At 29.4% G+C, this 15,436-nt stretch overlaps 3 protein-coding genes across 4 annotated transcripts; 2 read left to right on the top strand and 1 right to left on the bottom strand.

Moving 5' to 3' along the window:
• Window positions 1-54: 54 nt before the first annotated feature.
• On the top strand, window positions 55-3,027 carry LOC103568443 (sorting nexin-2). The gene is made up of 8 exons (XM_008545301.3): window positions 55-240; window positions 306-418; window positions 491-727; window positions 796-1,042; window positions 1,113-1,277; window positions 1,357-1,478; window positions 1,733-2,032; window positions 2,431-3,027. The coding sequence occupies exons 2-8, from the start codon at window positions 314-316 to the stop codon at window positions 2,776-2,778; spliced, it is 1,524 nt and encodes a 507-aa protein (XP_008543523.1). The 5' UTR covers window positions 55-240; window positions 306-313; the 3' UTR covers window positions 2,779-3,027.
• Window positions 3,028-3,340: 313 nt separating this feature from the next.
• Window positions 3,341-5,760, top strand: LOC103568458 (trafficking protein particle complex subunit 2-like protein). Its single transcript, XM_008545326.3, has 7 exons — window positions 3,341-3,580; window positions 3,727-3,850; window positions 4,259-4,296; window positions 5,106-5,281; window positions 5,355-5,442; window positions 5,512-5,591; window positions 5,664-5,760. The coding sequence occupies exons 1-7, from the start codon at window positions 3,545-3,547 to the stop codon at window positions 5,701-5,703; spliced, it is 582 nt and encodes a 193-aa protein (XP_008543548.2). The 5' UTR covers window positions 3,341-3,544; the 3' UTR covers window positions 5,704-5,760.
• A 4,940-nt stretch (window positions 5,761-10,700) lies between these two features.
• LOC103568465 (vesicular inhibitory amino acid transporter) lies at window positions 10,701-15,315 on the bottom strand. 2 transcript variants are annotated; one of them, XM_008545348.2, is made up of 4 exons: window positions 14,510-15,315; window positions 13,918-14,207; window positions 13,664-13,793; window positions 10,701-13,603 (listed from the first exon to the last, which is right to left on the bottom strand). In XM_008545348.2, exons 2-4 carry the CDS (start codon window positions 14,196-14,198, stop codon window positions 12,419-12,421), a joined length of 1,596 nt encoding a protein of 531 aa, XP_008543570.1. In that variant the 5' UTR covers window positions 14,199-14,207; window positions 14,510-15,315; the 3' UTR covers window positions 10,701-12,418. The 2 variants fall into 2 exon arrangements, with proteins under 2 accessions (XP_008543570.1, XP_008543562.1); XM_008545340.2 differs by having other exon boundaries at window positions 13,918-14,204.
• Between the last annotated feature and the right edge of the window lie 121 nt (window positions 15,316-15,436).

Genomic DNA, 15,436 nt, shown 5'->3' with positions numbered 1-15,436 from the left:
GTCAGTAATTATTTTTTATTTTTTTATTAGACATGGAATTAATAAAATAAAGCAGCATAAGCAAGTAGCAGTAGCAGAATTTACTCACCATCATTATTACCATCAGCATCATAATCATCGCTCAACCGGTATTAGTTTTAGATGAATTATATTATTGCATTACGTGCTGAAAGCTAAAATATAACCGAGACGGGGTATTTGTGATAACGCGATAGTACTTGGAAGTGGGCCGATCCCCTGGTAATAACTGTCACCTAAATAATTATACTCCAGTTTTTAAATTTTATTTAAATTTAAATTTATAGTAAAGAAAATGGCTGATAATAAGGAACCTCCACCGCTATTTGATCAAGTTGACATTAATAGGGACAATGAATTGGAGGATGATGATGAAGATATTTTTGCATCTGCCATACAGGTATTTATTATTACTATTTATTTTAATTAATTGTAAGATTTTTCCAGTCTCTATACGTTGATTGTATTTTAGGATCAAAATCCATTGAGTAATTCATCTTATAATGGAGTATCAGTGACAGCTGAGCTTCCAAAACTGACACTACGAGATGCCCAGGATGACAATTCATATTCTACAGTCTCTAGTCCAGCACCAGGTCCGCTGAGTTCACCACTAGGTATGCCCAGTGACATTGGAGACCTTCATGAAGTGCCGATCAATGATGAATCATCAGGTCAATCGCTCAAGCAATCCCAGTCTCTTGAAGAAGTAATTTATTGTTTATTACTCATATATTTTGTCAATATAAATTTTTATTTATTTTTTTGGTGATGAAGGTGCCGACAGAGTCAACAGAAGCGGTCTTGAAAATAACAGTAACGTCACCGCAAAAAATCGGCGAAGGAATGGGTGCCTATGTAGTTTACAGAGTCGAAACTAAAACCAACATGCCTATTTTTAGAAAGAGAAGCTTCAGCGTTATCAGACGGTTCAGTGATTTCCTCGGACTTCATGATAAACTAGTTGAAAAATATTTGAGAAGCGGTAGAATAATACCACCCGCGCCAGAAAAAAGTGTTATCGGTAATACTCGTTATCTTTTACTGTAGATTATTTTATTATTTTTAAATAATTTATTCTTGTGCACATTTAGGCATGACTAAAATAAAAATGTCTGGTGATAAAAGCCAGGAACAGCATTCAAGTTCAACAGAATTCATTGAAAGACGTCGAGCTGCTTTGGAACGTTATTTAAATAGAACCGCAACTCATCCTGTTCTTAGCGTTGATCCTGACTTTAGAGAATTTTTGGAAGCTGGTAATTTTTCAAATTAATATTACACTTAATTTATTGCTGATGCTCAGGTTCCTCGGGCTAAAATATTTTATTTATGTAGATATGGAATTGCCGAAGGCTACAAGTACATCAGCTCTGAGCGGTGCTGGAGTAATGCGTCTCTTCAACAAAGTAGGCGAGACAATGAACAAAATAACTTACAAAATGGACGAAACTGATGGGGTAAGAGTAATTTATTTTTAAAAAAATAAAATAAAAACCTAATAATGCCTCGCTGCATGCAATAAAAAAATCATAAGACTGTGACATAATTTTTTGTTGCCTGCATTAGGAGGGTAAGGTACGTTCATTACAATTCCGCAGCTTCATCAAACGCTTACATAAATTACTTATTCCAGCTCACTTGCTTTTGCATTAACGCATTTTTATTTTTTAATACACGATTATATATTGCAATAATTAATTAAATTTTCCAGTGGTTCGAAGAAAAGACGGCTCAGATAGACTCCCTGGACACCCAATTGCGGGCACTGCATTCCGCGGTCGAAACTCTGACCAACCAGAGACACGAGCTGGCTAATTGTACGGGTGCTAGTGCCAAGTCGATAGCTGTCCTTGGTCATGGAGAAGTTGGAGTGTCTTTGGGACGAGCTTTGGCTCAGCTGGCTGAGACTCTTGAGAAAGTCGAAGTTGTCAGACGCGCTCAGAGTAATAGTGATCTTTATCAATTTGGTGAAATGTTGAGGGATTATGTTGCTCTTATTGGTGCTATCAAGGTAAATTTTAATGGGGTGCAGTGTACAGACTTTGAATTTTTACTACAACTGCAGACTTTTCCTATTATCTGACTCTATCTTACGACTGTAGCCCGACTTGTAACATGGGTATGGAGGGTAGAGGCATCTCTGCCTTCCATAGACATGGGGAAACTACAGAGAAAACTCATGCCCGTGTAATTGGTACGGGCGAAGCTCCAGTGATTGATAAAATTCCCATTATACCGGTCACTAGATCATCCCACAACCTAGCGCTCAAAGACTTTCTTCAAATCCATTCATTTTGTTCAATGCTGCTTAACTTTAGTGACCGCCCGAGTCACACGCGTACCAATTGACCTCTGTCGCTTTAATTAAAAAAATAATTATTAATAACTTTTTTATAAATTAATTTACAGGATGTTTTCCATGAACGAGTAAAAGTATTCCAGAATTGGCAGCACGCTCAAATGATGTTGAACAAAAAACGCGAACATAAAGCGCGACTGGAACAAGCCGGTCGTAGTGACAAAACAACTCAAGCAGCTACTGAAGTTATTGATTGGGAAGCTAAAGTAGAACGGGGTCAAGAAGAGTTTGACAACATTTCCAAGATGATCAAAAAGGAAGTCGAGCGGTTTGAAGTACTGAGAGTTGAAGATTTTAAAAAACAACTTACGGAATACTTGGAAGCGATGTTGCAGCACCAGAACCAACTGATAAAACACTGGGAGAGCTTCTTACCTGAAGCTAAAGCTGTTGCATAAATAATTGGTTATAAAAAAACAGTTTTTAATATTTTATTCCCATTTTTCGTTCCTTTCGTGCAATTTCACGTTGAGTTGAAACTTTAAATAATAACTTTTATTATAATTAATTAAAAAATATATATATATTATACTGCTAATGTGTATAATTTCGAGCAGACTATTATATCTTCATAAGTTTAATTAAAAAAACGTTTTTATAAATTATTATTAATTATTCAGGGAACAAGCTGCCAATCCTTTTCCTTTTAATTCACTTAAAATCATTAATTAGTTTAAGTAAATTAAGTAATTAAAAATGTTTGTTAGAAATATCAATTTAATGGACAATAAAAAATGTTATAGTAATTAATTTTCATTTATTTATAAACATTTTACTGATAAAATTAATTAACTAATGATGATACTGGAGGAAGTAGGCATTAAAAAAATTGTTTTTTTTTTCTTAACGAACAAAAAATTAAATTTACAAACAATCGAACATTTGTAGAAGCACAAAATATGAGAATGAATTTTTAAAAAAATTTATCATCAAAAATAAATAGAAATAAATTATATCTTGTTATTTGACTAGAATATAATTAATTGCAGGTTCTTACGTACAAAAAAAATTTTCAAATTTACAGACGTAAATTGCATCAGGCTGGGGATTATTTAAATAAAAAACAACCAGTGAGAGATAAATAAAATAAACATTAATACGCTCGTATTAAAGAGGCCTTGATAATAGGCATTGAAAATTAAATTGGACTTTAGCAAGCAAGTGATGGCTCGTGCTAAAGTTTTGGAGTTATATAAAGCGGTAATTACTTTTGTTTTATTTTTTAAATAAGTAAACTATCGATCAATACTCATTTTATTAAATAAATTATTATAAATTATAATTATAATTGTAGTGATTGATTTATTTATTTATTAATATATTAATTTATGTACTTATTTGTGTAGATGCTTTATATGGGGAAGGATTATCCCCAAGGATATGAATTTTTCCGGACGAGTCTGAAGAAAGCTTTTATGAAAAATAAATATGAAACTGATCCAGATAAAATTGAAAAAATGATTGAGAGAGGAAGATACGTGATGAAGGAAATAGAGTCACTTTATATGTTGAAAAAATATAGAACTATGAAGAGGAGATATTATGATGAGTCGAGCCATAAATAAATTTACAAACTGTAAAAATGTGTAATTAAAATATTTTTGTACTCAAAATAAAATAGTTTTTAAATTAACTGTCAAGTTATTTTTTAATGGTTAGTTAATTAATTTTATGTCAGTTATAAATATGTAAATTTTCGAGAATAGACAAAGAAAACGTAATCATAACCTTCAAATTCACAGCTGTCATGGTCAGCTGATCAATAAATAATTTGTGTAATTTGTAAATAAAAAGCTTGTTATTGATTTTTATTTAGTAATTGTTTGTTAGTATGAAAATTTTTAATTTATTAGTTATTGATTGTTGAATATATTTTTTAAAAAATGATTCTTTGTATTGCGGTCATTGGTAAAGATGTAAGTTGATAAATTTATATTTTTTGTATAAGTGAATGAGACATTTTATAAATTTTAAATAATGAAATTTGAAAAAATACGCGTACGGGGTTTTCATTTATCTAAATACGCATTTTTAAATTTTCATTCTACTTAAATTTATTTTATTCAAAAATTTAAAAAATTCCCTTGTCAGTTACATTTACACTCATATTTTTTATAAAAAATGCGAAACTTCGGATCATTTTTGCATTTTTAAAATGTGTAATTGGAAATTTTCAAAAGTATGAATTTAAAAAAATATTTTTTTTAATGATCATTTTATTTTTTAGTTTAAAAATAGTAAAATTGTCATGATACTGAAGTAGCAGACATCAGATATTTTTTTTAATTTTTATAAACAAGTCACTTGTAAATAAAATATATTTTTTATACACAATAAAATTTTTTAGTTTTTGATGTACAATTTTCCAAAGTTTTTTTTCATAAATATTTTGTTCCTTTATTTAAAAGTAATTTTCTAGTGTCTGCTACATGATACTGAAATCACCCGAGGTCTAATAATTTTCAAATTTTTGTAAAAACGTCAAATTATAAAAAAAAAATATTCAAAAAAATTACACCTGTAGTTTTTTAAATTTTCTACATGTGCATATTTTTAGTTTTTTTTTTTTTTTTTTTTTTTTTTTTTGTACTTGAGTTACTAAAAAAAGTAGTCCGGAAATTACTAATTGTCTGTTAGCTTTATTATAAATTGTAGAAAGTCTGCAACTTGCACTGTCATAAAAAAAGATGCTAATTTTGTAAAATTTAAATATTTATTTAATTAGAATTCACCGCAATACATTAAATGTTTATCAGAAGACATTGAAGTTGAGCTTCATTACAAAGTACACACGTCAATAGATATTATTGAAGAAAAATTAAATACTGGTAATAAAATAACAGCAACTGATAGCAGAGAATTATTTTTGGGACTTCTGCATTTTACAGATGAACATAAAATGTAAGTAATATCAAATTATATTCAAAATTCAAAAATCAAAAATATTTAATTATTCATTTTAAATTTTTTATAGATTTGGATATGCAACGAATACCAAAGTTAAATTTGTTGTAGTTCTGCAAACTCCAAGTACTACTATCAGAGATAATGACGTCAGGATGGTTTGTTGTTTTTGTAAATAATTATTTATTAAATAAGATAATTGATTAATTAGTTTTCAAAATTTTTAGATTTTTAGAAAACTACACATTGCATACTGCAATGCTATTTGCAATCCATTTTACATTCCTGGGGACCCCATTGAATCCAAGTATTCATTTTTATTTTATAACTCAATTATTTTGTATTTTATAATTACTGATTATCTATTTTATTTTTACAGATCATTTGATGCCGCAGTTAAAGACATAATGGGAATTTAAATAAAATAAGTAAATTTTTTAAAAAATATGTAAAAAAATAAATTCCGGTAAAGAGAATTCATGATATATTTTTTTACTCACCTACATGGTATATTTTTATAAACAATTTTTGAATTAATTTGACGTTTTGTCCCTTTATTGGTACTTCTTCAGCAACTCAACCTTTTTTTAGCAATAAAAGGACGAAACATTATATTTATGGTAAAAATTAAATTATAGTTTACTGTCCACCTTCGTAGAAATTTATTATTTTAAATACCATCATATTTTTTAACTTTTGATAAGCTGTTATATTTACGTTATCTTCTTTATTTAATTATTTTTTTTGATATGCGTATTCATATGACAATCCGGATGAGAATATGATTCTTGTATCGATATACAATTCTCTGAATTTTTGTTTTGTTTAAAACTTCTCTTTGTTCCTGACCTCTATATAAACTCATCGAAAAATTAACGGAGCACATTCATTGACTCGACGTTGACCATAACAGAGTAAAAGAGAACTTATAAAATATTATAAACGTAAGTGCTTATGTATACTAGTTTATTAAATTATTTTTTTTTTTATTTCTTTCAATAAAATCATTATTTTTGAATTTTAAATCTACTTGAGTGCTGATGATTTGTTATTTGTGATATTTAAAATTTTAATTTATAATTGTGATACTTTTTTATTTCAGATGTACGGCGACAAGAGAGCTTACGACAACAAAGCAAATGTCTGCAACCCTAACAACCCCGACGGTGGACCGGGGCGTCCAGCAGGATTCAGAGGAAATTCGGCGGACAGAGACAATCACTCAAACAATTTGAACCCTAATAATTCAAATTTTAAAGCAAAAAAATAAAAAAAAAATGAACTTTCTACTTACAGACAATGTGAAATGTATTTTAAATAAATATGAAGTGAACGTTTCTTAAAATAGCATGTCTGTAATGAACTTCATAAAATATAATACTCATTTTTAAATTAAATTAAAACATTTTTTTATTTAGCATTAAATTTCCTATTTCCATTCATCTAGATTATACTTTTAATTTAATTTTATTAATTTTAAGTTATAATTATATATAAGTAATATTATAAGAAGTCAGAAAATAATTTAAAATTAATTGTTATTATAATTATTTAGTAAGTTGTTTACATTGGACATACGTACATCCGCTTTGATAATTAAAATAATTAAAAAAATTATTTATTGGATCTTAAGTTTATTTTGAATTCCAGTATTAGTATTAAAATTTAATTTTAATTATTTAAATATTTATTTACCAACATTACTTAACTTTTAATTTATAAAAAATTGTTTTAATTGTTTTGTTAATAATACTGTGCACTTGCAATATAATTCTTGGGGTTCCCGGCATTGTAAATTGTCTAGTAGAAAATAGCGGGAACACCTATTGAACACATACATAATTTCACTAGAAAATAGTAAAATTACAGAACTGTAATTTTATTTCTTTAATAGAAGGGCGGGCAAAATGGACCACTCTAAAAAATTATTAAAAATTTTCTTTTTCCAAAATTGTATCCTTTACAGCTCTATTATTTGTGCCTGGGGAATCAAAAATTAACGTAAATTGATTTCTATTGACTCCATCAGATTATTAAAAATCTTAATTCTTACTTTTGATAAACCTGCAGGTATTTTTTGAAATTACTATGCACTAATAAAAACTGCAACCAGTAACTACTTATTTTTATTTATTACTTGTAACGAGTCATATTAGATCGCACATATATGGGCTTTAGTTTATCATGACAAAGTAAAACTTACCAGGTGTTATCACGTATTTTTACGAACGTAAGAAACGGTTTATTAGTTTATCGTAATACTTACTAGTAATAAAAAAGTTTAGAAAACAAAATAAAACTCGCCAATGCTTATCACCGCATCTACGTGAGATATGATAGAATGAAACCTCGATAACATTAAAAAAAATATTGAATGAATCTCACTGTCTTAAACTAAAAAATTTTTACCCATAAAATTTATGCTTTTAAATTAATAATGATTTTTGCAGTATGAAATGCCGAAGCGGTTTTTGGTACACAAAAAATTTTGAGTCCATGGAGTTCATTTTTAACTTAAGCTAAATAATAAAAGCCCGGAAATATTCTAAATGTAATGAGGCCTAATTTGATCAAGATTTTAATCCTGGAGGATTTCTAATTATTTTTTTTCTATAATTAAAAACCTACTATTGACTATAATTAAAAAACATTATTTTGTTTTCTCTAAATTTCCTGAGATGTTCATAACATCGCGTATGCGCCGGATGTTTGCGCGTCTGAAATATGATTCTTGGGGTTTCCCTTTGAATAAAGTCTCTGTTGAAGAAACAGCGGGAATTACTCGCGGACGTGTATATAAACCCGGACGGTCGTCCTCAGAGCATATTACTTCTGAGTGAGCAACCACAGAAGCATCTACTACCAAGTTTTTTAAATTTAAATTTATAAAACCAAACTCAAAGGTTTGAATTTAATTTTTTAATTTATAATTTTCAAATAAGTTTTGAAATTTATTTAATGACATTTACTTTTATTCGCAATTCATTTATAATTTAATTCCATTTATTTTTTAAAAATTTTATTTGTCTACTGTAATTATCGATTTATTTTAAAATTTGTGATTTGAAATTTTGACAAGTGATTCTAATAGTGTTTAAAATTAAATCGATTTTTGTCGCAGAAATTCACAAAAAATATTATTATTGTAATTTACAGATGGACAAGAATGCCATGGATAACCGCAGAGATCAGTGCAATCCAAAACACACACCATCTGGGCCAGGGCACGATGCAGGATACCATGGTACCGGAACCAAGGATGATTTAGACAATCACTCCCGCCAGGGAAATCCCCAGGATGCAAAATACGGTGGAAAAAAATGAACGAAAAAATAATTTTCTTAAAAATACAAAGTGTGAAACTCATATTTTTATAACAATGTTTCTCTAAACGGCATTTTGTATTAAAATAAAAATCATCTAAATCTATTCACAATTTCTTAATTTTTATTGCAAGTTAGTGACATAATTCCTCTACTAATCCTTCAGTTCCTCAAATTATCATAACTAATTACATTTAATAACTATTTTAAGTATTTTTAATTATCAACGTAAGTATAAAAAATTATTACCAAGTACTAAACTAAATCTTCAGCGGATTTCATCATCTCTTGGCTGAGAAACCCAATATCCCCAATGCGCAAATTGATTTCCATCAACTTCGTCATCAGGTCCACGGAACACTTTGATTCTCACTCTCCCCAAATCTAAAAAAAAAAAAAAACAATAAATGACACAGGCCTTAAAGTAAAAAAAAATGTAATTCCTCACCGTCATTATCTTGCCTTCGGTTAATTTTATTTTTTTTACTCTGCTTCCGTAAGTCCGCGTCGATGCTCGTCAAAAAGACGCAGACCATAAAAACAAGAATCTAAAAAAAAAAATAAAATCAATCATAAATCTTAATACTAAATGACAAATAAAAAAATATAAAAATCACCTACCAAATACTTCATATCGACTTAATCAAACTGCCACGTCTTATAAATAAAATTTATAAATGCACGAGTCTTTTATCGATTATATTTGAAAGTAAAAGAAAGAGAAATTATTTAAATTCATCCAAGCATACAAACTTTTTTTTCAGGAACATAGATGAAATAAAAAACGATATTTATCAGTCATGACAAATTTCCACATTATATTTTCCTTTTTTTTTCATCATGGAAGCCCATTACATTATAATTTATAATTTATGTTTCTATTTATAATATTTTGTGTACATTTTAGTTCAACATTACGAATTTTCACAGGCGAATGGAATAAACCCTCACAATGGATTCGTTGTGCCTTTTAATTTCTCAATTCATTTTTTTTTAAATTAAAATTCATATTTATTTTTTGCTGCATAGGTTCTTTTTTAAATATATTACAGGCATTTTTAAAATAATTATTTACGAACAAAACTTACACTCAGTAACTTATATATTTTTTTATTAACAATAATTCATTGCACCGATAACTTTCTTTGGTCTATCGATCAGCAGTAAAAGGACCCATAAAATCAATCTCACCGCAATCTCCATGTGAAAACAAACCATAGGCTCAAAAAAAAGTATACCCAAGCCATAAAGTAAATTGCAATTAAAATGAAACCATTAAATAAGTGAGCATTTGTTCGACACAAAAGTTTTACCGCGTAAAATTTATCCGTAAATAATTATTAGCATTATTTATTATAATAAATGATAACATACATACATATTTTCCTCTCAATTTATTTGTCTTAACAATAAATATAGTATATTTATTATTTATATATATATATATTTATTCATCTTGGTAAATTTAAGGTAACGTCAATATCATTATTGTCAATTATTTAAATTAATAATCATAATTATAATTATAATCATCATTATAATTATTATGGAAGACATGATATATTATTCAAATAATATATTCAATTGATACTTATTTATCATTAGGTAGTTAACTATTGTTATAATTTATAACATTTATAAATTATGTATATATATATATATATTTGCTTTTGATATGTAAAAACTCAAAGCAAAGTAATACGATATGATCAATCGATCCTTGATGGTTTACTTTTTTTCACAATTACATAATGCAAATATTAAATAATATAAGTAACCCGTGTAAAAAAATTGCTGATAAAAGATTGAAAAAACTTTTACTATTCTAAGCTTTAAAACGTGACATTAAATTTTTTGAATTTCAAGGAGAAAACCAAAATATTAAAAAAAAAAAAAAAAAAAAAAACCATCAGAAAGTTTAAAATCAATTTTTTCTGGTTTTTTGTCTGGAAAAAAATTATGAACTTTAAATTTTTTATTAGAAAATCAAAAAAGTCAAAAAACGTTTCTTTAAATTTCAAGTAAATTTTTTTTTGTATTTCCAGAAGTTTAAAAATTGTATAAAAAAAATCCACAAGTAGCAGTTATTTCAATTTATTAAAAAACTTGATGATCTTTCAATTGAAAGTGACTTTTTCAAATTGGAAAAAAGAAGGCAAATTTCCTATGACTTCTAGAAATATCTATTCGTCTCATTTCTATAAAAAAAAAACTTGGCATTGAGACAAAAAAAATTGAGACAAATGTCCTGTTTTTTTAAAAGACATTTTAGTTATCTGTATATTACTTGGGTCGTCATTGTGTCGGATTTTGAAGTTTAGAATAGCCAAGGCTTTTTCAACATTTTTTTACCCGGGAATAATAATAAGTCATATAAAATAATCAATAAATGCGCTATGATCTAATTTACCCTACAATATCAACTCCTTAAATCTAATCAGTAACTGATCTATCGATCTTACGTATAAGATCTGGAAGACATTGGATTCATCAGCTTTTATTATCGCTCGGTATAATTCATTATTGCGTCTTATTTATTTAATTAATTAGTTATAGTATTTTAAATTAATTAATTAATTAATTTAGCGCAACAAAATTACCATTTGAACTTTATTTTTATATGCGCTAATATTTACCTATAAGTGTATATATATATATATTATATATCTTTACATTTATGTAAGTCGCAACTGTTTATTTATATGTAATACAGTTATAAAATCCAAAAACCTAGCCAACAGCATATATTTATTATTATCTTGTACATATTAGTTCCGACTGAAAATCCGATAGAAAATTTTATGGGATTCCCTTTAATTTAAGTGACTCATTTAAATCCATGCTCTGTAAAAAATTTACAGAGTAATCGCGTATTTAATTCGGAGTAAATTAACTCCTGGAGTTTATTCTAATATTTAAATTTTGAATCGAAGTGAATGCGGATTTAAATAAAATCCAGATCACCCCGCATTTACTCCTGATTTTTTACAGTGTAAGATCTAACTGATGATCTAAATTTAATTTAATCGAGGTATAGAGATCCATTGATAATTAATGTAAAAAAAGAATTTTTCTGTCAAACATTTTGAAATAAAAATCTAATTAAATTATTTGATAGGCCGATGAATTTATTTATAAATTTACAAATAAAATTCAAAATTTGATAATAAATATAAATCCCATTTTTTTCTATCAGATAAAATGATATTTCCCAATCGGTTTTATTTTTAAAATGGAAGACATTTAATTTTTTTTGGTTTTAAAATGGAAGACATCTAATTTTTTCTTTTGCACATTTGCAAAAGTCCGTTTGTGTTTCGATTGCGTAATTAAAATTTATGTTTTCATTATAATTATTATTATTAGTCATGTAACACGAATAATATTATTGTCAGTTTATATATTTATTTGTGTACTGATAATATTTTTAACGACCGACGGCTATAATATCTGTTTTGTAATTAAACGTCAAGTTAACAAGCCAGCAAATATAAATTTAAAAGATTATACTAAAAAGTTTGATAATATGAGACTTGGGTCTGTTTAAAAAAAAATATTGCTCGTGAAACTGATAGAACGTCCGGTCTGGATATGATATTTTATTAATTTTTTAGTGGAAGACACTTTATATCAATTAAATTCTTTGAATTTGATGAATATCATCAACGATCACTAAAACCTGGTAAAATAACTTGTAGATAAATCTACAGACAAATAATCCATTCATAATTTATAATTTATACTTTACTATATATATATATATTTATGTATATTTTTTTTCATTTTTCAATTTATGTATAATAAAGCTAATTTAAAATGGAAGACCGATTTCAAAGGCTTTGATAAGAGCTTTGCCCGAGTCGAAAACGCCGATAACTCCGAAAATAACTCCTAGACAAATTACAAAACAGTCATAGGCGACCTCTTTCATTTCCATTGAATTTCTTTTCAATTTTAAATGAAAATAGCAGGGCCAGATAAACGAGAGCATGGTCCCGGTGAAGGAACCGATGAAACCCATGAGTATGCTGAAGTGTGGAATGAAAATCGCCATGAGAATAGTGAAGGTAATGACACCGACTCGCCAAGCAAGACCCCACACTTTGAGCTCGTGGTCGACGGTCCAGATCGTCGGGAAAATCGTTTTGGGTCTGCCACGAAGGAAAGCTCGTTCCAATAACTCGCAAGCCGCGTAGTAGGGCAGTGGGTATGACAGCAGAGCCTTGATGACGAGACAAAAATTAACGAGTCCCTTGAAACCCGCGGAGTGTAGGTTGTTGGTGATGACTTGCTGGGTGTCGTTTTGAAATGTCAAGAAGCAGAGCCACCCGAAGACAGACTTGAAGATGGCCGCGGCGATGTGGCTCCAGTCGAGCATCCAGTCGAACTTTGATCGATCGATCAGATTCCCCTCGAGGGTCGGCAAGAAGATGTGGGAAGTGTAACTGAAGACGATCACACCCAATGAAATGGGGAAGGTCTCGATGTCGATGGTCCACTTTACTTTAGACCACCCCCAGTCCGCTATTTCTAGTATACAGTAGCCGAGTATGATAACATTGATAAATATGTGAGCCATTGTGCACCAGAAACTGAGAACTGAGACATGGTGGAGTGATTTAAGAAAACCAAATGGTATCAGAAAAATTCCTATCAACATCATCCAACTCCTCGCGTCTATCGCTCCCTCGGGGTAGCTTCCAATCATCAAATCTCCACAAACAACGACATAGAGTATACATGTCATCAAAAGTTCAATTATTTGGGCGATATTTACTGCCCGCGCGCCCCATCGCGGACCAAAGCATTCCTTCGCAATGGCCACGTAAGAATCACGTACACGAACTCGTTGTCCGGTTACTGGGTCCAGCTCGTAGAGACACTCCACCAGGATCTTACCAGTATAGCAGCAGATATGCGCGACTCCTATCATCGCCGCGATCGCCCAGTAGCCACCACGTAGGACCGCGAATGGCAGCGAGACTATAAACATTCCCTAAAAAAATTCAAATTAAATAAATAAAGTGAATAGAATTTAAATAAATTTATCAAGTACCTGGATGGCATTGGTGACATTCCATGCAGCTTGCCACTCGTTGATTTTGACTCCAGATGCAAACTCTCCGCCCCCGTCATCGTATTCACTGAACCCCCCGCTGCTGACGCTTCCCCCGCGGATTTTATCTCTGGAAAGAGTAATAATAATTTTTCAATCGATTTATTTTTTACGTCATTGTAACAGACAATAGCAAAAACTTGGCAATTGTATGTGTAATCTAGAGCAATAACTAATTGTACAAGTAACCGTACCCATTACGTTGATAACTAAATGACTCCTCGGCGACTCCAGAATTCTGTGGACCCCCAAACGCCTGCTCTCCATTCATCTCCGTCATCTCAGTATTATCACCGCCCTCTCCGTAGGGCTTGAACCCTTCGCCGACTCCTGGTCTCGTTTGCTGTCCCGGTTCAGGACCTCTTATTAATTCCATACATGGACTATTTTCCGGCAGCTTCATCTTTATCGTCTCCCACACCACGTTCACCGTCGCCCCGAATGACGGGATATGATACCCTCGGAATTCCGCCATTTAAATCTGCTTTAAATAAATCATACCCACATATTTTTAAATATCTATACTACTATTAATTAAAAATTACAATTAAAATTAATCATTACAATAAATAATTTCAAAAATAAATTGAAATAATTATCAAGACAAGAACAAGTAAATTTATTTCTTCGTCAATCTATCGATTGATAGCGACGTCAATTTATAGTGACAAGAAAACTTATTGTTACAAGTCCCAATTAAATTAAACTCTTCAATAAATAGACCAATCGATAATTAAAATATTAATTTTTTCAAGATAACAATTATAATAATTAGAAGTAACTCACGTGTAAATTAATCTGGCGGATGAGTTTAATAAATTTAAACTTGATAGTGCGAGTCGGAGGTCCTTGGAAGTCCTTTCACTGTCTATAGATATATGAGGCACTTGTACAGAAGTATATTTATATAATCAACGAAAATAATTAAACCGCGTAGTTTATTTATTTAAATTTAGCCACATGGTCTCAATAAATTTATTTATACTCAAGATATCTTTAAATAAAATAATTTAAAATTTTTAATCGCGGCATTGATTGGAGGCGGCGTTTGGGGGTCAGGAACAAGAATGCCCAGCATCCCCTTTTAGCGCAGGCCTCGATCAATGTGTGGTCCATGAGGGTGAATTTACGCTCGTCATGCGCAACGACTTAAATATTTTCTTATAATCACGACTGTGCACATCACGGATATTTTATTTCCCTTTTTCATTACTTTATTCACGTGTGACTGTTTTTAGGACACCAGCTTACACTTGACATCTGTTACTAATCGGTCAAGTACGTTCAATGGACACTCAAATTTAAATCGCTCAATCTAGTCTGCTGTCTAATATCTAGCGGCTAATTAGATCTAGATTAATATTAATTAATAATTACAATACTTATTTCAATAAATAATTAAACCAATTTTATTTATATTCCCTAAGTATGTTACACATAAAATAAATCACCAATTTAACCATTAAATTTACAATTTTTCTTACTTAATTAATTTTAATTATTTTTAAATTTAACTTTTAATTTATTCCTTTCGATAGACCTAATTTTAAGTAATTAGATATATGACTGCAGCCACAATTATGCTCATTATTATTCCGTTTGAATTTTAAAATGCAGTAACATGCGCAATAAAACAAAAAAATTAATAATAAATCAACAAATTCCATACAAATATTTATAATATTAATAATAATAATAATAGTAATAATAATA

Source organism: Microplitis demolitor, chromosome 1 (assembly GCF_026212275.2).
Source record: "Microplitis demolitor isolate Queensland-Clemson2020A chromosome 1, iyMicDemo2.1a, whole genome shotgun sequence".
NCBI lineage: Eukaryota > Metazoa > Arthropoda > Insecta > Hymenoptera > Braconidae > Microplitis > Microplitis demolitor.
This window is presented reverse-complemented; position numbering and strand designations above follow the sequence as displayed.